This window comes from Oryctolagus cuniculus, chromosome 13, assembly GCF_964237555.1.
Source record: "Oryctolagus cuniculus chromosome 13, mOryCun1.1, whole genome shotgun sequence".
Lineage (NCBI taxonomy): Eukaryota > Metazoa > Chordata > Mammalia > Lagomorpha > Leporidae > Oryctolagus > Oryctolagus cuniculus.
This window is the reverse complement of record NC_091444.1, coordinates 17,455,904-17,477,594: the sequence shown is the minus strand read 5'-3', so window position 1 is coordinate 17,477,594 and position 21,691 is coordinate 17,455,904. Positions and strand designations below refer to the sequence as shown.

The 21,691-nt window shown below is 60.9% G+C and overlaps 1 protein-coding gene across 2 annotated transcripts; it reads left to right on the top strand.

Annotated features, from left to right (window-relative positions):
* Window positions 1-236: 236 nt before the first annotated feature.
* Window positions 237-20,765, top strand: CSRP1 (cysteine and glycine rich protein 1). 2 transcript variants are annotated; one of them, XM_051820488.2, is made up of 6 exons: window positions 237-394; window positions 9,843-9,955; window positions 14,893-15,061; window positions 15,928-16,057; window positions 19,190-19,283; window positions 19,597-20,765. In XM_051820488.2, the coding sequence occupies exons 2-6, from the start codon at window positions 9,844-9,846 to the stop codon at window positions 19,671-19,673; spliced, it is 582 nt and encodes a 193-aa protein (XP_051676448.1). In that variant the 5' UTR covers window positions 237-394; window position 9,843; the 3' UTR covers window positions 19,674-20,765. The 2 variants fall into 2 exon arrangements, with proteins under 2 accessions (XP_051676448.1, XP_069911182.1); XM_070055081.1 differs by lacking the exon at window positions 237-394 and adding an exon at window positions 3,962-4,564.
* The last annotated feature ends 926 nt before the right edge of the window (window positions 20,766-21,691 follow it).

The following is a 21,691-nucleotide window of genomic DNA, read 5'->3' as shown; positions in this document are numbered from 1 at the left end:
CCATTCCCAAGCTCCCCTACACCCCAAACTCCTCCATAAAGGGTTTTTGACTTCTCGAAATTTTTAAAAAGGGCGCACAAATTTGAGACACCCTCCTTTCCTAGGAACACGGTGTTCTCCCTGCTCCCAGCTCCCAGGCTAACGGGAAAGCCGCGGCGCGGTGGCACCCGCCCGGGGGAGCTCCGGGTCCCCGCAGGCTCGGCTGGGCCTCACGCGGTGACGTCAGGGGTGCGGGGCAGTGTGCAGAGCCCACTGGTTGGCGCGACGCGGGCCACGCCCTCCCGGATCGGAACAAAACGGCGCGCGGCGCCCGCGCCCCCAAGCTGCTGCTCCAGCCGGTCCCTGCCGCCTGCCGCCTGCCGCCCGCCGCCCGCGCAGCCCAGCCCGCCGCCAGGTGAGTGCGCGCGCCGTCGCCCGCCCTGGCCCGGGCCCTGCCAGGAAAGTTTGTCCAGGGGCCCGTGGCGGGCGAGGACCCGGGGGAAGTGGCCGCGCCCAGCCAGGCGGCGCTTCTCTGTCTACTTGGTCCAGTGGCCCAGGGTCCTGCGCCACTCGGGGCTGCTTGGACACCCTGGGACTCCGCGCACCCCTGACCCAGGGCGACCCGGGCAGAACAATCGGCGATTCTGCAAGCCACTGTCGCCTATTGTACGGCCGAGAGATGAGGGCATCCGTGCCACCCCCTCCCTCACCCTCCTGCTCCCCGAGAAAGGGGCCCGCGGGTGGGGTGGGGGACATCTGGCTTCATGGCCCGGCCTCGGGCATCTGTGAGCACAGGAGTGTGTTTTCCCGCTTCTGAAAGAGCCAGATGGCTCGGCTCCTGCACCCCAGGTCTGGGTGCTGGGCGTGGTGATGACTGAAAACCTGAAAAGTGACTTCTGTGGCTTCAGCCCTTGACAGCTGGGGATCGCAAAAAGGGTGGGTATCGGGTGCAGTTAAAGCAAGTTGCAACCCGTTACGCTGCCAGCCACCTTCCCCAACAGGTGTTGCACCTCCTGTCCCAGCCTGGAGTCTCCTGCAGGCTCCTGGCCCTTGCTACTATTGTAGCCCAGTCAGAGGCAGGGTCACCTCAGGTCCTGCCCACAGCTCTGGGCTCCAGCCCTCGCCAACCCCCTGCTCCTTTGGGGTGAATGAGTCCCCATGCCACGGTCACCCTGCCTTGGGTACTAGCACGGCGACACTTAGGAAGGCTCTGGGAGAAAGTGTGCTGTGGACGGATGCCCTGGAATCTTGGTGAGACAGCGTTTGGAAGACAAGCTGGTGGCCTTGGGCAAGTGACACAACTTCTCTGTGTCTCGGCTTCTCCCAGGGCTGGTCCCTGGGGAGTGTTGACATGCAGCCTCCAGCCAGTAGCTCAGTTGCTGCCTTCTTCCTTGTCCTTTCTCTGCTGGCTCCTCCCAGAAGTTAAGGAGGCTGGCAGTGCAGGCTGGGGATGTCCCCAAGGGAGCATTTGGGGACGGGGACTCCGAGCTTCCCCTGCTCTCTTTGGAGAGAGGCTGCCCTCCGCCCTCGGAATGTGTGCGCTGCAGCTCCCGTCCCTGTCTCGGCTGAATCCCGCCTGGTGCTGTTTGGGTCCCGGGGAGTGAGCCTTTGCCTCGGAAAGGAAATCCGGGGCAGGGCAGGCCTACAGGGAAGGAAGTTTATTCCACAGAGGGCATGGTGTGCGCCAGATAGGGGGAGGCGGAGCTGAATAGCACGGGGGGGGGGGGGGGCTGGGAAGGGGCAGGAGAGAAGCTGGAGGGTAGGCCTGCCAGCTCTGCAAGTGGCCTGCTGAGAAGACGGGACAAGTTGGGGGTGCTGTGAGCCCCCTGCCTTTGGTCTGCTCTCGCGCTGCCTTCCTGGCCCAGGTGTTTGCTTTTGTCATTGCACACGGCTGTCCCTGCCGCTGGTCAGTAAACACGTGGTCAGTGAATGGGGCAGGACTGAGCTTTCGGCCGAGTTGCCCAACTGGGTGCTCACCGATGGTTACCAGGCGGCTTCCCCTGGGGGTGGTGTTAGTGAGCAGGTGGCAGAAAGGGAGTCAGTTTCCCTGCCTGTGCAAGTCTGGGGAGTGGGGGGCCGGGGGAAGGCTTTCCTGGAAGGCTGAGTTTGGAGTATTTCTGTAAACCTGGCTTGGCATGAAAAGCTCCTTCGTTACAGAACTGTGGGGAGGTGCACGTGGAACATTTTGCAATCCCAGGAGGTGCACGTGAGAATGAAGCGACTGTCCCCCCGCGTGGCATCCCCTCAGATGTGTTGGCAAGTGTCTAAAGGCACGCACAACAGCTACGACGTCAGAGCCGGCCCGCCCGGAGGCCACAGTAAGCAGATCTCTGCACTCGCTGCGTGCCGGGCTCGGGGCTGGCACCGCACGTGCACTGCCCCAGACAATGCGCTCCATTTCACAGATGAGGCAGCCGAGGCTAGGGGTGCTAAGCAGCTTGCTCAGGATTGCAGCTGGCTGGTTGTAGAGCTACAATTCAGAGACCCGCGAAACCCCCATGCGGTCACTACTTCTGTATTTTTCTTTGCTCCTTTCCATTTCCTTTTTGCAAATCAACTCATTAAGGAAATGATCACAAAGGTGAACATTCGTTTTACAGCAGCTTGGAGACTGGGGGGTGGGGCAGGGTGGTTAACAGTCACATCTCCAGGTTTTCACTCTGCTGCCCTGCTGGGGAGGAGGAGAGGGGGCCCTTTGGCCAGATCCGATGCCTGTGTGACTGTGGGGGCCAGGTTTGCAGGAAAGAAAAAGAATCCTGGAAAAGAGCTTGCTTGAGGGAAAAAGAAAACGAGACAGAGACAGTCTGGGGGGAGAGGTGGCGGAGGGGGGCCGGGGTGTCCTGAGGGCTGCCCCAGCCGCAGCCGCCTGCTGTTTCCAGTTGTCAGGGATTTATATGGTAATGACGTGGCCGCCGTACGCAGTGCCCCAGGAATGTGTCTGCCGCCAGCGTGGAGTGATTCCCATGTATGGTAAAGTGTGTAAATACCGAGGCAGCTCTGTGTCCAGGTTCTGGCGGGTCCAGCGCCTCCCAGAGGCCGGAAGGCAGCGTCTGAGGGCGGTGGAGGAAGACAGGGAAGGTTGGAGGCCGCGCGGCCCCGCCCCCACCCCTGCCCCCAGTCCTGGCGCCGCTTACACCCGGGTGGTGTGGGCCGGCGCTTCCTGCCTGTTTGTAAAGTCTTAGTGCTCATTTGTTTTACTCTTAGAATTTAATTTAAAAAGGTCACCCAGACCTTCTTGTTCAGTGGGGAGGACTGTTCCCACGCGAAGCTGACATCATTCTGAAGCCAAGTGACTGGACCCGCGCACCTGTGAGAATTTGTGGCTCTAGGATTTCCTGTGATGGTTTTGAAACACTTAGGCCACGTCATGGACCCCACTTCTACCTCCAGGAGATCTTGAGATTCTGACCTCCGCAGGGGACAGCATTCGGGGACAGGTGGGGACGAGGACGGGCATAGCTTTTGTCAGCTCACACTGCCACATGGGCTGTGGGGCTGGGTTTGGAAAGAGAGCAGCCCTAGCATGGAGAAGGGGAGGGTGCCGGACTGGGCGCCAGGCAGCGTCTGGGGTGCTGCTTAGCTGCTCGGGGTACCCCATGACTGCATGGGAAGTCCCCAGCCTGCTCCTTCTCCATGCCAGCCATTCTTCCCTGACCAAGGGCCATTACCTTCAAGGGAGGTCTCTTTTCCTGGGCTCCCAGTTGTCACCTCCCAAGTGGGGGGCTCTGAACGTGCCAGGTGGGCTGCTGTCTGAGCCCCCATGGAGCCAGAGGCTGAGCTGCAGGCCCCCTGCAGGCCTCGCAGGTGCCCAGCGGGCAGGGTAAACAGTGGACAGGTCTCTACCACACCCAGAGGGAGGGGATCCTGCCCTGGGCGGGCCCTCACTCACACACCCCAGAGAGCCAGTGAGCTTGTGATAGGAGGCATGGGATTTTCCACTGCAGAAATAAAGCCAAGGGGTCCCTTGCCGAGGGCTTGGGGAAAGGGGGATGTCCTTGAGCTGACCTCTCTGAGATGTTCCTTAGACATGACCGTGACCACTCAGACCCCACATCTCTCCTGATTCTGTGAGATTGGGGTGGGGGTGGGGTCTGCATCTGGCTGTAGAGCCACCTCTGGGACCTCTTCCCCAACACTGGGGATCTGGGCGCAGATATTAACAGGACAGCCAGCCTGGGGGGGGGGGAGCCCCACCCTCAAGCTCCCTGCCTCTAGCCTCCAGCTTGCCCTGGGGGGTCCTGACATTTCAGGTAAACCAGCTGGGGGATTGGGATCATAGGGTCTGGGATCACCACTGCAGAGATAATCAGGACAAAGGGAGCCCAGAGGGCGGTGCCCAGCGGGCCTGGAGCTGTCCCAGGCGCCCTCGTAACCAGCAGGGGGTGATTCTTGAGTGTCCAGAGAGCTTGATGCAGAGACCCAGGCCCTGCTTGTGGTCTTGGTGGCCACGGGGAACACCCCCCAGGAGGACAAGTGGCTTGTCCCAGGCCTCTTGGCTGGGCTGGCGGAGAAGTCCGGCGAGTTCCTGGCCCCTGTTTGGCGTGCTGTTCCTCTAGCTGTGTGCTTTCTGGAGGCGGGTTTGCAGGTAAGCGGGGTTCCCTCTGGCCCGCATCTGTCTGGGGGTGGGAGGTGCAGCACAAGCTCAGCTGGGCTGGCTCTCATGGTGCTAGTCAGAGGCGGGAGGGCATGCTGTGTGCTGGGCACTGTGCCATCACTTCCGTATGGTCTCATGTCATTCTCATAGACCCAGAGGGTCACGGCCCCATTTCAGAGATGAACAAACCAAGCTCATGGAGGAAGGCATGGCCGCAGCTCCGACTGCTGGAACTCTGACCTCAGGGGCTTCTCCGGTCGGCCTCTGACCCCCAGGACAGGCAGCTGAGAGGGAGCCCGGCGGCCCACAGGTTTCCTTTAAAGGCAATCCAGCCCTCCTCCAGCTGGGCTGGCCAGAGAGGAGGGGCTGAGTAAGGACGGGCCGCCTCTGCAGGGTGGAGGAGGCCAGGGCTCCAGCTGGGGCTCTCCCACAGGCAGGGACCCTCGTGTGGGCACCCGGGAACAGAGGACGCAGCCACTTTGTCCATCTCACGGCACCAGAGCCCTGTCCTGTCACCGGGCTCCTGTGGGGAGACCCCAAACACGTGGCCAGGCTCAGCCGGGAGGCCTCCCGGGCAGACTTCCCTCCCTGGCAGGCCCGTGGGCTTCACCCACTTCCCTGCCCGTGTTCCTGATCCCCTGGGCCCTGCTGGCTGTGGGCCCCTGACTGGGGCCAGGGAGAACAAGAGGAGGCCTGTGTGGAGCTGTGGGTTTCCCCTGAGGGAGAAGGGCTTTTGTGTCCAGGAACAAAACACTGCTTGGGACGGGGGCTCCCAGGGGCTCCCAGCCGCTGGTTAGGGGAGCTTTCCTCCCTCAGGGGTGTTCCTGGGGCCCTGGAGGGAGGCAAGGCCAGGGAAGAGGGCCAGGTGCTGCCCGTGTGCCCACCGTGCGCACACAGGAACCCAAGGACCCGCTTTAGAATCCTGGTCCTGCCTCCAGCTGTGTGGCCACAGGCAAGCTGCCTCACCTCTCTGAGCCTTGTTTGCCTTGTCTGCAAGTGGGCATGTTCGCTCCCTCTCCAGGTGACCAGCGTGGACTGGAGGGAGCCACTGGCTTCGTGGCAGGCGTCTGCTCTGTGGCAGGAGGGGTCCTGGCTGTGGGGCAAGTCACTCATCAGAGAGAGCACCCGTGTGTCTCCACAGCACTGTCCCACGTCCTCAGGCAGTGCTCCCCTCCATCTCACCGGCAGGGGACAGCAGTTGGCTCAGGTGACTCCGGCCTGGTCCCTAGATCGGAGGTGGTGGAGTGGAGGCTGCCTGGATAGAATCGGGGTCCTGGGGCGAGGAAGCAGGTGGAAATGGCTGCTGGAGAGTGGACAGTGGTGCGCATTCTTGTCCCATCGTCCTCCGTGATGTCCGGTTTCACAGCCCCAGGTCCTTGCTCCGCTTCTGGAGCCTGTGGGACAGAAGGGGGTTGGCCGAGCAGTGCGACATCGGAGACTGGGCGGGGATGGTTACCGGGAGGAGGCCGAGGGGGGTCAGGTGCAGGTAGGGGAAGCCTCCAGCTGTCTTAGTGACGTGCGGGATTCCAGGAGCTGCTCTGGGGAAACTCAGGTTCATGCATGGTCCCCGGGGACCCCCCGCGAGAGGACGCTGGTTCCTGGCTTCTGCCCTGCATTCCAGCACGGCCTCTCCAGCTCCATATACAGGCAGGCCCCGGGGGCTTCCTGCGTGCCAGGCTCTGCTCGGCGCACTCGGCTCTGACGCAGCGCTTGGATCACCAGCCCCGGTGACGTGGGAGGTGGCGCTGGGAAGCAGGTGGAGACTGCCGTGCAGGCTCGGGTGCCGGGGGAGCCGCTGCTGGCGTTTGCGCAGGTGCACTGGGAGGGAGACTCCAGCACAGCCGCGCTGTTGGGCCGTCTCTGAATGTGTCCTGCGCAGCTGTGAGGGAACTGACCTAAGTAGGGAAGGGGTTTGCGGGCTTGGGGAATAGCAGGGTTCAGAGCCAGGCCAGACTTCAGGCTTAACTTTCTTTTGTCTCCTGAACCGGCTGTCAGCTGCCCGCTGCCCTCTAGCACTGCCTGTCCTTCCCGGTGACCACAGCCTCTTGCTCCCCTCTCCTTGCTCACTGTGGGAGGAGCTTGCCCCAGGAGCTGTCTGGTGATCAGGATCTTTCTCCTCCAAGGCCCTCAGAAATCCCTTCTGCTATCTTGCTGGCCTGAACTGTGTCCATTGCACATGGCTGAGCCCACAGCCTTGGAGAATTAGGGCTGAACACTGGGCCGTGAGTAAGAAAAAAAGCCCAGCGCAGCAGGTGCCTCTTCAAGTGGGGTTTGTCACTGTCAGGGTGAAGGTGAGAGGCTCACGGTGGGAAGGAGGGGCTCTGAAGGGCTGTTAGCACCCCTAGGGCTCGGCACACAGTTTGGGGTAGGTCGGGGGAGGCCGGCGAGCGGTCCGTGTTGCGGGTTTGGAATCAGAGTCCTTGGTGGCAGAGAGGCTGCTTGTGGTACTGCGGCCAGATTGCAGAAGCTGGGACAAAGGGCGAGCCTGGGGCCAAGGTTAGGCTCTCTGATCGCTCAGGGGACAAAGGAGGCGCCTGTGTGTCCTCCAGGTGCAGGTGCTCCACGGGATTGATGTGTGAGCCTGGCACAGAGGGGAGTCGGGGCCAGAGATGTGCGGGGGCTCAGCATGGAGGGGACGGAGGTAGGGTAGGAATGCAGGAGGTTGGGAACAGTGTGGGACCAGCGGGAGCCCCAACTTTAGGATATGGGGGGTGAAAGTATGTCTCCTCCCTCTGTCTCTGTCAAAACCGTGCTGAAGATTCCTGTCAGCTCAATGAGGTTCTAGCGCCTGTACCGGGGTGAGCCAGCGCCACCAGCCCCGCTTCCCCACCGGAAGCCCTGCACGCATTTCCTGGGCTCCTCACGTGCGTCCCTGGTGTGCAGAGCTCACTCCTGCAGAGCACGTGGCCCCAGCGTGGCTTTAGTATCGGGCATCCTTCAATCCTCAGCACGTGCAGGGCAGAGGCTCGGGGCTGGGCTGGGGGCTGGGCCGTGCAGGGCAGAGGCTCAGGGCTGGGCTCCCGGCTGGGCTTGGGGCTGGGCTGTGCAGGGCAGAGGCTCGGGGCTGGGCCTTGCAGGGCAGAGGCTTGGGGCTGGGCTCCCGGCTGGGCTCCACCTCGGCCGTGGTCCTGAGCAGAGGCTGCCTCGACATCAGATGGGATGCTCCAGTGGCAGAGGCCAGGCCTCCCTCTGTCCTTGGCACTGCGTCGCCAGCTGCCGCACAAGCCCTGTTGGCCACAGAGTGGCCCTGGGCACCCTGGGCCTGTCCCCAGCATTTCAGCCCTTCGGCTCTGCAGGCAACAACCCTTTCTGGCCCCCACCCTCCCTTCCCTAGCACCCTGCACTCGCCACATCCTGGGTCCTTCAGTCTTGTCCCCACCTGTGCCTTGTGTGGCAAGAGCCGAGAGGTGGCCTTGCCCCTGTGGTCAGCTTCTGGAAGGAGGCAGTTCTCTAGTCTGGAGCACTTTCTGTCTGTCTGACCTTTGGTGAATCAGGGTCAGAGCCGAGGCATCCCCCGTGTGTTGCCCTGGACTCCTGCATCAGTGACCAGTGTTGAGCATTTACTACCTGCGAGGCGCCGGTCAGGGCCTTTGCCATGTCACTGCCCTCCACCACATGCTTATGTGTTCTGAAGCCGAGAACTGTGCACTGTGCGCCGGCCTCCTGCTTCCTTAAAAACGTTAAGCTGTAGAGTGCCTGTGTGTATAGTTGAAAGGATAAGTGACAACCCCCCAGTTACAGAAAATGCTGTCCGTGCCTTAACTGCCTGCCTGGGAGCCCCCATCCTAGTCCTGTTTGCTCCCCTTAGGAGCACGCTTGTGGTAATCATTCCCTTGCTTTTCTGTAGTACCTTAATTTTACTTTTTAAAGAATTTCTTTATTTGAGAGGTAGAGTCACAGACAGTGAGAGGAAGATGCAGAGAGAAAGGTCTTCTATCTGCTGGTTCACTCCCCAAATGGCCAAAGCTGGACTGATCCGAAGTCAGGAGCCAGGAGCTTCTTCTGGGTCTCCCATGGGGATGCAGGGTCCCAAGCGCTTGGGCCATCTTCTGCTTTCTCGGGCCATAACAGAGAGCTGGATCAGAAGAAGAGCAGCCGGGACTAGAACCGGCGTCCATATGGGATGCCAATGTTGTGGGCAAAGGATTAACCTACTGCACCACAGCGCCGGCTCCAGTACCTTCATTTTAAATATTTATTGCTTTGAAAGGCAGAGCCAGAGAGAGAGAAAGAGAAAGTGAGGCCATCTGCTGGTTCACTCCCCAAATGCCCACAGCAGCTGGGGCTGGACTAGATCGAAGCCAGGAGCCTGGAGCTCCATCCTGGTCTCCCAAGTGGATGAAAGGAACCGAGTACTTAAGCCATCACCTGCTGCCTCCCAGGACGCTCCTTAGCAGGAAGCTGAAGTTGTGAGAGCCAGGACTCAAACCCAGGCACTCCGGTGTGGGGTGGGGGTATCCTGAGCCCCTGCCTGCCTCACCCGGCCCTGTGATCCCTGTGATCCCGTCTGTTCATCCCTCAACAGTGTGCACCTGCCTGTTGGTTTGTGTCTTGTGAGCACTGGTCTACCTGTTGCTTTTGTGTTGTGTCCTCTGTGAGCTTCATCCATGGTGATGCACCTGACCATGATGGTTCATCCCCGTGGCTACAGCAGCCTCCTTTATAAACCACGTGTCTTACGCTGTCGTGTCCTTAGAATGCCTAGCACATGGCTGAAAACACCAGAGTCTTCCAAAAGCTCATGCAAATGTGTATTATAAAAAACTGCGCTGGATTTCAACAGGTTCCACTCGCCTTCTGATTCCATTTCCACAAACTTTGGAAGCACCCTCCTCGCCCAGCAGTTGCTTGGGAACTATCTGTCGGTTGGATCCACGGAGGAAGCCCGCACGTAGCAGCTTGAGGGTGTTGTGTGGACGGCCGGGATGTTCTCTACCAGGATCGGGGGGGACTTCTACCCTCATCTTTCTCTTTTTTTGAAAGGCAGAATGACAAGAGGTCATGGTCTCCATCCAAGCCTTCCATGTGGGTGACAGGGGCCCAAGCACTTGGGCCATCTTCCTCTGCCTTCCCAGGCACATTAGCAGGGAGCTGGATTGGAAGTGGAGCAGCCGGGACTCGAACTGGCACTGTGACGTGGGATGCTGGGGTTGCAGGTGGCAGCCTGGCTCACTGCCCCACATTGCTGGCCCCTGCCTCGTGCTTTTTGCCACGGGCAGTCTGCTTCCATCTCCCTGGACCCTCAAGTCCCGCTTCTGTCCCTTTCCAGAATGCCGAACTGGGGAGGAGGCAAGAAGTGTGGGGTGTGCCAGAAGACGGTTTACTTCGCCGAGGAGGTGCAGTGTGAAGGCCACAGCTTCCACAAATCCTGCTTCCTGTGCAGTGAGTACAGCCCAGGCCCTGCTGCTGCTGTGCTGGGGACGGGGGACCCAGGCCTGCCCCACAGGCTCGGGCTGTCAGCGCCCCAGGGAGCTGGGCCCAAGGGACGTAAACAGCTTGACATTTGGCTGCGGTGCAGCTGGGGAGGGAAGCACTTAAGGCCTCTTTGTTCCTTTCAGAAGCTGTTTTCTAAGGGGGTGAACTGCCCAGAACAGCACAGGGGGGGGCCTTGAGGCTGCGGGCCAAGCTGCAAAGACTGGGTTAGGAAAACTTTCCACTTGGCCCTCTCCCTCCCCCCCCGCCATGGTCTGGTCAGTTCAGAGGAAGACACTTGTAGCGGGGAGCTAGACCACCCTGGTTGTCCCTTGTTATCACCCGATGCAGAGGTGAGCTGGAGGAAGGAAGGATTGGGCTCACCCTGGCCAGCCCCCACCCTCGCATTCCTACCTGGCCGGCCTAGGAGAAGGAGCCCTGAGGGCAGGGCCATCCACTCCTAACCAGCCTGAGCAAGGTTTGCCCCAGGGCGGGCTGGGATGAGCAGCAGAGCAGGCAACGAGAGAAGCCAAGGCCTCCAGGGCTCCTGCCTGCAGGATGAGATCACAGTAGAAGGTCTGGGTCAGGAGCAGAGGTGGCTTCCACAGGGCGCGCTGTCCTCCAGGGCCGGTGGGCAGCCGCCGCCCACTCCCCGCCAGCACGCAGGTTTAGGGCCTGTCCCATCAGGGCTTGCACCCGAATTTGGTAATGATGGACAGTGATAGTGTCTCCGTCTGGTTGAGTTTTCCCTTGAGTACAGTGGAGGCCAGCAGACCTCACGTCGTGTGAGAACTGAAATGAAAGGAGCTTATAACGCAATTGTGAGCGTAGGAACTGATAATGCTCCCCCCATGCCCCCTGCCCACGCACATGCTAAGGGTCCCCAGCGAGACAGGGTGATGTGAGCAAACTTCGCAGCCCACCTGGAGATGCAAGGGGGCGGGGGCGTGTCTCTCCTGCATCAAGGAAGCAAGTCTGGGGTGTGCGGTTCCTTTGTCCCTGGGCCATTGTGTTCCCCATAGGATCCCACTGGGCCAAGGGCCAACCTGTCCACCGCTGCCCCCTACCCGCTGCTGGCCAGACGAGCCTGCAGCCGCCCATCGTGGGCAGCCTGGGCCTGGCACCCTGCCCAGCAGGGCCTGGAGTGACAGCCCAGGGCCGCTGTGATCGATGGGGAGTGAACGAGCCCTGGGAGGAGCTCTGTCTGCTTGCAAGCTGCAGAGGGCCCAGGCACAGCAGCATCTTGTTGTCAGCAGCTCGTGCTCTTTGGAATGTGCAAGCCATTTGTTTTCTCTTGGCGCTGCTGGGAAGAGGGTCCTGTTGCCAGTCCTAAGGGCCCTGGGACGAAGGGCCGCTGTGGCCCAGAGCGCCCTGCCTGCCGTCCTGCCTGTGGAGGAGTGGCCGCTGGTCGGGCGTTGAGGGAAGTCAGGAATGCGGGGGGTGGCAGAGGAAGGGAGGAGCAGGCCTGGGGCAGCGCGGGACGGGTGTGGAGGATTGGAAGCAGTTGCCCATAGTCAGGCTGGCTGGCAGGGCCGGGGGAGGCCGGGGGAAGGGGGCTGGCAGGCAGCCAACAGTGCCAGGGCACCGTCTGCGTCTCCCTGGGGTCTCAGGCCAGTGCATTTCCTGGCATCGCAGCCCTGGGTGGCCCCCTCAGCACCCTCCACCCAGGCTTGTTCCTGGCACCTAGAACACAGCCAATGCTTGTTTCTGCACTGCAGGGGCACTGCTTCTCCTTTGAGGTCAAGTGCGTGTTCCGGGTCCGGCTTGAACTCGGGGTAAACTGCAGAATCCAAGGACTTGCCCTCCTGATCCAGGCTGTGCACCTGCTGGCCGTCAGGGCCGCCCCCTTGTGGGCCAGGCCCAAGTGGGTGCCCCCAAACTTCTCTGAGCACCCAGGCCCTTGGCCTTGGATTCAGTGAGCTTTGCTGCTGGCCTGGGTGGGCAGGAGGGAGATGGGTGAAGTCCAGGGGACCACCTGTGTCCTGGGCGGGCCTTTGACCTGGAAACAGGAACAGAGGGGCCTGCGGTTCACCCCACGGGAGCAGGCTCAGCTCGGTGGCAGGGAGCCTGCCCTGGGGCTGTGTGCCCGGCTCCCCTGGGGGGCTGGGGCTGAGCAGGCAGCCCTGTGGGAAAGAATTGGACTGTCCTAGCCTGGTGGCAGAGGCTGATGGAACCGAATCCTGCAGCTTGGCCCTGGGCAGCTCCCCAGAATCCAGGAGCACAGGGAAGCTGAGGCCCTGGCTCACTCTGGCTTCAGATCGCCCCTCCCCCGCCCCCACACTTGGCTGCTGGAGAAGGCAGAAAGCAACCAACCAGGCCTGCAGTTGAGGGCTGGGTTCTCGCCTGGCCCTGCTTCCGGCCAATCATGTGAGCTGGAACTTCCCTGGTGTGGGCCTTGGGTCCCCTCGCAGAGACTCACGCTCCATATTAGGGGGTGAGGGGCTTTGACCTCTCCCCAGGGCCCGCCGAGTCAGGTGGCAGGTTGCGCACTAACCTGCCCTGTCGTGTTCCAGCATACCGTGATTTCGTAGAAATATGTTCAGGTCTTCTCTCCCGATTCCCCCTCTATTGGGTCTGTGGACCTTCTGGCCGAGCTGAGTCCCCGAGCATGGCACTTGGTGGAGGGCAGAGGCGGGGCGAGTGTTGGACGAGGGCCAGGGCGGGCAGGACTGGCTTCCTGGAGACCCGGGCAGAGTGGGCAGTGGTGAACTTGGTTGGCCCAGCAGGGGAACCATTTGCAGGCCTGAGGTCTCCTGGGCTTCTGGCTGGAGAGGTGAGTCAGGGCCACCTGCACGCCCCTCCCCACTCTTATCTCCACTCTGCCTCCACCCTGGTCTTGGAATGCCTCGCTTCCCTTTGGGTCTTACGGGAACCCATTCCAGGCCAGGGCTGACTTCCCGCCCTAGATGGGAATGCCGGAGCCTTGGCCTCTTGTTCCCTCCTTTCCCAGAGCCAAGCCCCGAGGGAGGTCGGGGGAGGGTCCATATTTGGGCGGCCCAGAGTGCTGGAATGAGGTGGAGATCAACAGGGCAGCACTGGAGGGGCCTTATTTAGTCTGAAGTCTCCAACCTGCGGCTCAGGGGGAGAGAGGAGCTGGCGGAGGCCTGGACCCTTTAAAGGAAGGGATGGCGAGTGCGGAGATGCTGAGCCAGGGCGTGGCTTCAGCACCTCCCTGGGTTTCTGCCTTTAGAAGGATGCATTTGGGAATACAGTCCCCATGGGCACACTGAGCTGCGGGGTTTAAGGAACGTCCTGGAGCCCAGTTAGGATTATAGGATGTTGGCGCCGTGGCTCACTAGGCTAATCCTCCACCGGGTTCTAGTCCCGGTCGGGGCGCCGGATTCTGTCCCGGTTGCCCCTCTTCCGGGCCAGCTCTCTGCTATGGCCTGGGAGTGCAGTGGAAGATGGCCCAAGTCCTTGGGCCCTGCACCCACATGGGTGACCAGGAGAAGCACCTGGCTCCTGGCTCCGGATCAGCGCAATGCGCTGGCCGTGGCAGCAATCGAGAGTAAACCAATGGCAAAAGGAAGACCTTTCTCTCTCTCTCACTGTCTAACTCTGCCTGTCAAAAAAAAAAAAAAAAAAAAAAAAAAAAAAAGAAAGAAAGGATTATAGGATGAGACCTAAAGAAATTCAGGAAGCAGATCTCTTGAGAGAGGTGGTTGGAAGTCAAAAGCCACGACTAGGGCCGGTGTGATGGTGCAGCAGGTTAAGCCACTGCCTGCAACACCAGCCTCCCACATGAATGCCGGTTTGAGTCCCGGCTGCTCCACTTCCTATCTAGTTCCCGGCTAATGTGCCTGGGAAAGCAACAGAAGATGGAGTTCCAGGCTCCTGCCTTTTAGCCCAGCCCAGCCCCAGCTGCTGTGGCCATTTAGGGAATGAACCAGCGAATGAAAGATCTCTTCCTCTGTGTGTGTGTGTGTGTGTGTGTGTAACTGCCTTTCAAATAAATAAATTTAAAAAATAAAATCTTCAAAAGAAAAAGGAAAAAAAGAAGCAGCTACAACCCTATGAGACCTAGGCCACCCTTTCTCATGGAACTGGTATGAGTAGCCTACACTTATCACCTGTTGTGTGCAGGGTACTGTGCTGAGCCCCTGACATGTAAGGTCTCGTTGGATCCTCACGGCCACCTTTCAGGGTAGATGTCATCATCTCATTTACGAATCAGGACACCGAGGCTGGACAGGGAGAGAGCAGGGTTTGGTCCTGGACAGCCTGGGTCCTGGGCCTGGGCTCGGGACCGCTCTACCCGGGCTGGTCAGGGCCCCCCAAGCCCGGCAGACAGACACAGAGGCCCGTGAGCTTTCGGGCTCGGCGCGTTCCCGTCTCGCTGACCCTCGGAGCCGGGAGAGTTTCCACACCTGGGGCAAGGTGATTTCTGAGATTAGGAAATGGCTGTGGGTTGTGGTTACCGAGACCCCCAGTTCATTTCACAGCCCACCTTGCTGGCGAGAAACCTTCCATCCGGGTGGGTCACTTCACTGCAGCCCCGCGCCTCCCCCAGCCTGCTCAGATGCACCCTTGGGCACTCCCTGCCCTCTTCCCTCCTCTCTGTTTTCTCCTATTGGGGCGCTCAGTCTCTCGGTCAAGGCCAGGGGGGAGAACTGCAGCCGGCCTCCTATGGCTAGAGGGGAACCCAGGCCACTGCCTCTGAAACTTGGGGTGCACTGCAGCCTGGGGAGATGTGAGGGAGACCCCACGGATTCCTGGAAGAGGGGGCTTGGCCAGCACCCTAGACGTGCATGTGCCTCCCCTGAACTCGAGCCCCTCGGCCATCTGCCCAACCTCCGTTTCTAGTCTGCTGCTGAGAGACCAGGCTGCTCCGTGTCCAGCACGCCCGGGAGCCTCAGCCGCAGGGGGCTCGCCCCAGCGCCAGCTCACTGTGCCACTTCCCCCCACAGTGGTCTGTAAGAAGAACCTGGACAGCACCACCGTAGCCGTGCACGGCGAGGAGATCTACTGCAAGTCCTGCTACGGCAAGAAGTACGGGCCCAAAGGCTACGGCTACGGGCAGGGCGCAGGCACCCTGAGCACCGACAAGGGGGAGTCGCTGGGCATCAAGCATGAGGAGTGAGTACCCCCCGATCCGGGCCTCGTCCCCCACCACCTGCCCTGTGGTGCGCACGTCTGTGAGTGTCTGGCTAGGCTGCAGAGGGCCCCGGAAGCCGATTCTTTCAAAGGGAGCCCTGGGGCACGTGCTGTGGGCACGGCCGTTGGCCAGCCTCCTCCCCGCACAGATCGTGCGCCCTGTATTGTCACAAGGACCAGAGCTGGGAGGGGCCCATGAGTTTCGTAGTCCAGTTTCCTCTTTTTATAGAAGAGGAGATCCAGCTGAGGCTCAGTGACTCACTGGGGGTCCCACGGCCAGGCCCGGGCTCCAGGTCCCCCTCCCCCAGCCTCACTCCCGGCCCTGCCGCGGGGAAGGCATTTCCTGTCTTGGAAGTGCCTCAGAGTGTCCCCGGGTCCCCTCGCTTCCAGCACCCCGGCCTCTGACCTTCTGGTAGGCAGCGGCCGTCGGCAGTCAGCCTGGCCAGCTTCTCGGCGCTGGGGGCATGGACAGAGGTGCTGACGAGTTACAAGTTTCTGCCAAGGTCATTGCCCCCAGGGGAGTGACGCATCAGCAGACTTCTGGGAGCTGCAGGAATGAGGCACAGAGGAGGGCGGTTCTTAGCCGATGACGTGTTGGGTGACCCTGGGTTGTAACTGGGTGACGGAGGGAAGTGTGATATGTCAGTGAGGATGACATTACGCTGAACCTCGGTTTGTCCATCTGTAAAATGGGTGGTGGCCCTGGGGGCCCTGGTGGTCCTAGTCTTTGTCACCACTGGGAGGCTGGGAGGCTGCCCCTGCCCCAGGCAACAGGTGAGGTTGCAGTGCTGGTCCCAGCCATCTTTCTCCGTGCGTGTGTCTCACTGCACGCACGCACATCCCTGCAGGGCCCCCGGCCACAGGCCCACCACCAACCCCAACGCATCCAAGTTTGCCCAGAAGGTCGGCGGCTCCGAGCGCTGCCCCCGCTGCAGCCAGGCTGTCTACGCTGCGGAGAAGGTGATCGGCGCCGGAAAGGTAAGGCCGCTGTGGGCGTGTGGGGGTGGGGAGGGGCGTCTGCCTGCACTGTGCCTTCCAGACCCTTGCAGGGGGTGAGCTCGCCCTGCTCGGGCAGCCTGAGCACTGGGCGTTCACCCCTTCCCCTTTGTCCCTGGGCCGCCCAGGCTCCAAGGAGCTCCTGTCACCAAGAGCAGTGACATCCCCAGTGCCAGTGGATTGCAAAGCCCATTCTGTGTCTCCGGTGTCAGGGACCACAGAGGCTAAGGGGGCGTGGATGGTTTCAGGGAGCCCACAGCCCCCCTAAGATGATATGCAGAGTTCTGTGGGAACACGCCTCTTTCTGAAAGAAGGTCTATCACTTGCATCAGATTTCCGGAAGGATTCATGATCTCCAAAACAGAAAGAACCGCCCAGAAATGCACCTTCTGTTTCCTGGGCTGTGGCCTCCCAGAAACCCATCCATGTTCCCCTGGGCAGGGCTTTTCAAGGATCAGCATCTATCAGAACCCCCTAGGAACCTGTTTCAAATGGTTTCTCATCGCTACACCTGCCCTCACTATGTTTTTTTTTTTTTTTTTTAATTAATTTATTTGAAAGTCAAGAGTTACAGAGAGGCGGGGAAAAAAGACAGAACTCCCATCCACTGCTTCACTCCCCCGGTCTGAGCCAGGCTGAAGCCAGGGACCAGGAGCTTCATCTGGGTCTCCTGTATGGGTGAAGGCTCAAGCACTTGGGCCATCCTCCTCTGCTTTTCCCAGGCCATTAGCAAGAAGCTGGATGGGAAAGGCAGCAGCCAGGACACGAACTGCTGCCCGTATTGGACACCAGTGTTGCAGGTGGCTGCTTTGCCCACTACACCACAGTGCCAGCCCCTCCTTGTGACATTCTGGTGGCAGCCCCCAGTCAGCAGCGCGAGCCGGGGGCTCCAGAGCGAGTACTCGGCCCCAGACAGGCTGTCGGGAGCTGGGGCAGCAAAACTCTGGCCCTAGCAAGTTGCCATCTCAGAAGATTTTTCTTCAAGCTCCCTGGCCAGAGAGGACTTCTGGGTCTCATCACAGAGGCCCGGGTGACCTGGCCGAGATCACGCAACAGACTCAGGGGACAGCTGGGCCCAGAGCCCATCTCCAGCTCTTCTGGATTCCAGTGTTGGCTTTTAAGGCTTTTTGACCTTGAGGAAGGGAATAGGGGGTGTAACGGGGTGGGGAACTAGCTCGTAGGCTGAGTCTAGCCCACAGCAGGCTGTCAGTCCCCCCAGTCGTGATTGGAGACGGGTATTATCCCATTTTACAGATGAGGAAACAGAGGCTGAGTAATCTGCCCAGATCCCCTAGCAGGGAAGCGGCTAAGCCGGGGTCCAGCCGGGTTTGTCTGACTCTGAGCCTCCTGCTCTTACTCCTGTGGACTCTGCTTTGGGCCATTTAACCCCTCCGACTGCTAAATGGGAAGGCATTGCTACCCCAGGAAGCCCGGAGCTGAGCAGAGCCCAGCGTTGTTGTAGTAGGCAAAGCTGCTGCCTGCGAGCTGGCATCCCATATAGGTCCCCGCTTGAGTCCTGGCTGCTCCACTTCCAGTCCAGCTCTCTGCTGTGGCCTGGGAAAGCAGTGGAGGGTGGCCCAGGTCCTTGGGCCCCTGCACCCATGTGGGAGACCCAGGAGAAGCTCCTGGCTGCTGGCTTCAGATCAGCCCAGCTCTGGCTGTTGCAGCCATTTGGGGAGTGAACCAGCAGATGGAAGACCTCTCTCTCTCTCTCTCTCTGCCTCTGCCTCTCTGTAACTGTGCCTTTCAAATAAATAAATAAGTAAATAGATAGATAAATAAATATTTAAAACAAAAGCTGCTGCCTGTGACACCGGCATCCCATATAGGTGCCTATTCGTGTCCCGGTTGTTCCACTGCCAATCCAGCTCCCTGCTAATGGCCTGAGAAGAACAGTGGGAGATGGTTCAAGTGTTTGGGCCCCTGCCACCCACGTGGGAGATCTGGATGAAGTTCCTGGCTTTGGCCTGGCCCAGCACTAGCTGTTGGAGCTATCAGGGGAGTGAACAAGCAGATGGAATGTCTCCCTCTGTCTGTTTATCTGACTTTCAAAATAAGTAAGTCTAAAAAAAAAAAAAAAAAAAAAAAGAAAGAAAGAAAGAAAAAAAACAGAGGAGCTGAGACTCAACCCAGTGCTCCTCTGTGGGACGCCAGCGGCTCGGTGACTCAACCCACTGCGCGGCGATGCGGTCCCTTGGCCCGCGTTTTGTCCTGTCTGCTGCCGCTGCCTCTTCTGGGTTCAGCGGCGCTGTCTCCGCACCCACTGCCCAGGCTGCTCGGTTGCAGCTGACGGCGCTGGCTGCCAGGTGTCATCTGTGCTGGGTCCTGGCACAGCAGGCAGTCCAACTTGCCACTTCCCTGGGATGCGGCCTGCCCTACACCGCCCCAGGCACCTCCTAGAACTGCTGAGGCCCTCTGTGGCCCCGGGAGAAGCCGCATTCCTCGGGCCATTTCCTGTTGCACCCAAGGCCTGGGGAGATGCGTTCTCCTTCCCAGGTAACTCTAGGCGGCCTCCGCTGTCCAGCCTGTGCCAGGCATGGAATGCTGGGAAGCTGCTGAGTGCTCACAGCTCCTCTGAGAAGGAGAAAGCGCACCCGGCTGTGTGAGGGGTGGCCTCCGGGCCCACTGCTCTAACGTCAGAGGCCACCCTGACCCAGGGCAACCAGACAGCAGCCCAGGGCTGCTCAGTGGCCGGGCATCCTGCGTCCACATAGCTGGTCCCCAGCCCATCCTGCAGGGAGACAGGAGCAGAGGTCTCCCGGGTGTGGACCTCGGGGAGGTCATGCAGCCAGCGGGAGGCAGTCCCAGGAGGAGCGCCGAGCCCTCGCTCACGTCGATCACCCACAGGCAGGGCGGGTCTGCAGCAGGCTTGGCTGGCCCTGCCCGCGGCGGACCTGCAGCCGTGGTGGTCATCTCAGCCCTTGCCTGCCTTTTGTGGTGCCTTAACCACGGAGCCACTGCCACACTTCACCGAAGATGGTGCCAGGTGGGCTGTGGTCCCTGGCCTGCTCCTCCACCGCCCAGCAGCCCCAGCCAAGCAGACCTCAGAACTCACACGAGGGTGGGGCCCCCTAGTCTCTGGTGGCAACATTAACCCTTTCCTTCCCCACCTAGTCCTGGCATAAGTCCTGCTTCCGCTGTGCCAAGTGTGGCAAAGGCCTTGAGTCCACCACCCTGGCAGACAAGGACGGCGAGATTTACTGCAAAGGTGGGTGGCGTCCGTCGCGTCTCCTCGAGGAGACCAGGGGCGGGGGAGCTCAGTGGTTAGAGCTTTGCTGAATGTAAACCAGTTCCTCGCCAGTCTGGGCAGGGCAGGGCCAGCGCTTGCGATCCGGACTCCCAGGGCGGTGCTGTCATCTCAGTGGTGGGGGAGAGATGGGTACATGGTGGAGCCTGGAAGCTCCTCTCTCCAGAGGGCTGGCCAGGCCCCAGGGCTGTGGTGTCTTCAGCGGGCAGCCTGGGCAGCAGGCAGGGGGGAGGAGTCAACCTTGTGCCTCTTCTCTCTCTCTCTCTCTCTGCAGGATGCTACGCCAAAAACTTTGGGCCCAAGGGCTTTGGCTTTGGACAGGGAGCTGGGGCCTTGGTCCACTCGGAGTGAGGCCACTGCCGCCCACCGCACCCTGCCCAATGCTGTGCTTGACGTCACCGTCCCCTCCGCAGCAGCCTTGCGACCTCCAGGATTCCCTCTCTCTCTCTCTCTCTGCCCTGCCACCCATCACTAATGACGTGAACTTGGGCTTGTTTGGAAACCTACCCCACTCAGGGGCTCCCTGCCTGGCATCTGCCACCATCCCCAGCAGGAGACCCCGGCGTTTCTAGCCCAGTGGGACCAAGCCCTCACCACCCCCGTCCCCCCGGACCTCTGGTCCCTGGCTCTTGGGCAGAGCGTCCAGCCTCACCTGGCCAGGGCCCCTGAGGCCACACCCTGGCACCCGGAGAAGCAGCAGCAAGGGGCCCAGAGCGAGAAGGAAGCAGGACCCAGGTGGGGTGAGGAGGCTTCCAGTCACTGCGTGCCAGAGGCCGTCCTCTGTGCGAAGGGGGTGGGCTTCTCGGAGTCCCAGGAACGAGCCCGGGGAGTCAGAATGCATGCAGCCGGGTCTGGGGGATCGATAGGTGCCTCTGCTTCCCGAGGCCTGGGCTCTGAGTGTCTGCAGAACCGGTGTCCTGTTTGGGGCTGGAGAGCGACCCAGGTGTGAGGACCCCCAAGCGAGGCGGTTACTGCCCTCCCAAGGCCTCCAGTCCCCTGCTTGGTAGGATCCCGATGGAACACGTCCACCACACATTCCCGTCACCCGAGGCCAGATCTAAGCGGGGTTAGCTTGGGCCAGGCTCTGGGTCCTGAGGCTGCTGTCGGCAGCTCCCCCAGCCTAGCGCGGCTCTGGCCAGGGCTGTGTTCTTAACACCTGCTCCATGCTAAGATGTGGAGGAGGCAGACACAGCCTTGGTCTCCATCCAGGCACCCTTCCCTCACCCGGAGACCCTGCCCTTTGGCCACGCCCTCTCCTCCAGGGACCCTTCTCTGGCCACATCACCCCATCCCTTCCAAGCCCCCAGGCCAGGAGCAGCAGGAAGAGGGGGAGGGGTGAGGGCGCGCTGCTCCCCGCGACGGAAAGGACCACTCTGTGAGGGCTGCAGGTGGGGGCTGACGCAAGCTGATTTTCCATCTGATCAATAAAGCTGTTAGAACAGAGCTCCGGCTTCCGGTCCCTCTGTTGACGCCGCCAGCCCCTGGAACAATCAAATTAGGAGGAGGCCTGGCGGAATGAATCATCTGGGTTTGTTCCGCCTTTTTCTAAGGGCCGCTTGCTTCTTAGTGTCTGTCCCAGCAGAGCCACACTGCCTGGCGTGATGGGAGCAGCCAGGTACCACGTCTGGTCCCGCCTGGCCTCTGCCCCACGTGTGTGCGTGGGAGCCACATGGACTTTGGAACCTGAGGGGCTCAGGTCCCCCGACAGTGCTGGGAACTTCTCCCAGCTTGGAAAGCCCCAGCATGAGAGGGAAACTTGGCAGGAGGAACTTGCGTGTCAGATCCAGGAGGCTCACTCGTGCTCAGTCTGGGCCAGGGGTCGGAGGGCCCCAAGCTCCACCTGCTGCACCCTGAAGCCCCTGCCCCCAGCCAAGTCGGCGGAGGTGCAGGCATGCCTCAGGACTGCCGTGTCTGTCCCCCTAGGGCCCCTGTCCGGTGCCTGGGCTTCTCTTGAACTTGTGCTCAGACTAGGTTTTCAGAACGACTCAAAGGAGATGCTCCTATCGCTGGAGATTGCTGCTTGGAGGCGCCTGTCTGCGCCAGAGAGGATGCAGCCACGAGCGTCGTAACCACGCCAGCCAAGGTCACTGAGGAGGAGAAATAACAGAAGTACAACTGCTGGGCCAGGCGGGCAGCGGGACAAGGACTGGTTGCCCAGCCTACTCACCCTGGAGTTACGGGCAGGAGCAGGGGCGCCCTGGTCCTTCTCCCTCCTCTCTCCACTGGGCTGTTGTGGGTGGGAGATTTCCCAAAAGTCCCCGCAGGACCTCATCAGCAGGGGGCCGTGGGACCTAGTGGCCCCCTTGGTGCAGGGCTGGGGGAGTCCCAGTGGAGCGGCCCTGGGGTGGAGGTGGGTGCTGGAGGCCACG

Bases quoted from the DNA above. Each gene is read 5' to 3' on its own strand.
- CSRP1 (XM_051820488.2), top strand. From the start codon at position 9,844: ATGCCGAACTGGGGAGGAGGCAAGAAGTGTGGGGTGTGCCAGAAGACG. The intron at 16,058-19,189 runs GTAAGGCCGCTG...TTCCCCACCTAG, and splicing joins AGGTGATCGGCGCCGGAAAG to TCCTGGCATAAGTCCTGCTT. The intron at 19,284-19,596 runs GTGGGTGGCGTC...CTCTCTCTGCAG, and splicing joins CGGCGAGATTTACTGCAAAG to GATGCTACGCCAAAAACTTT.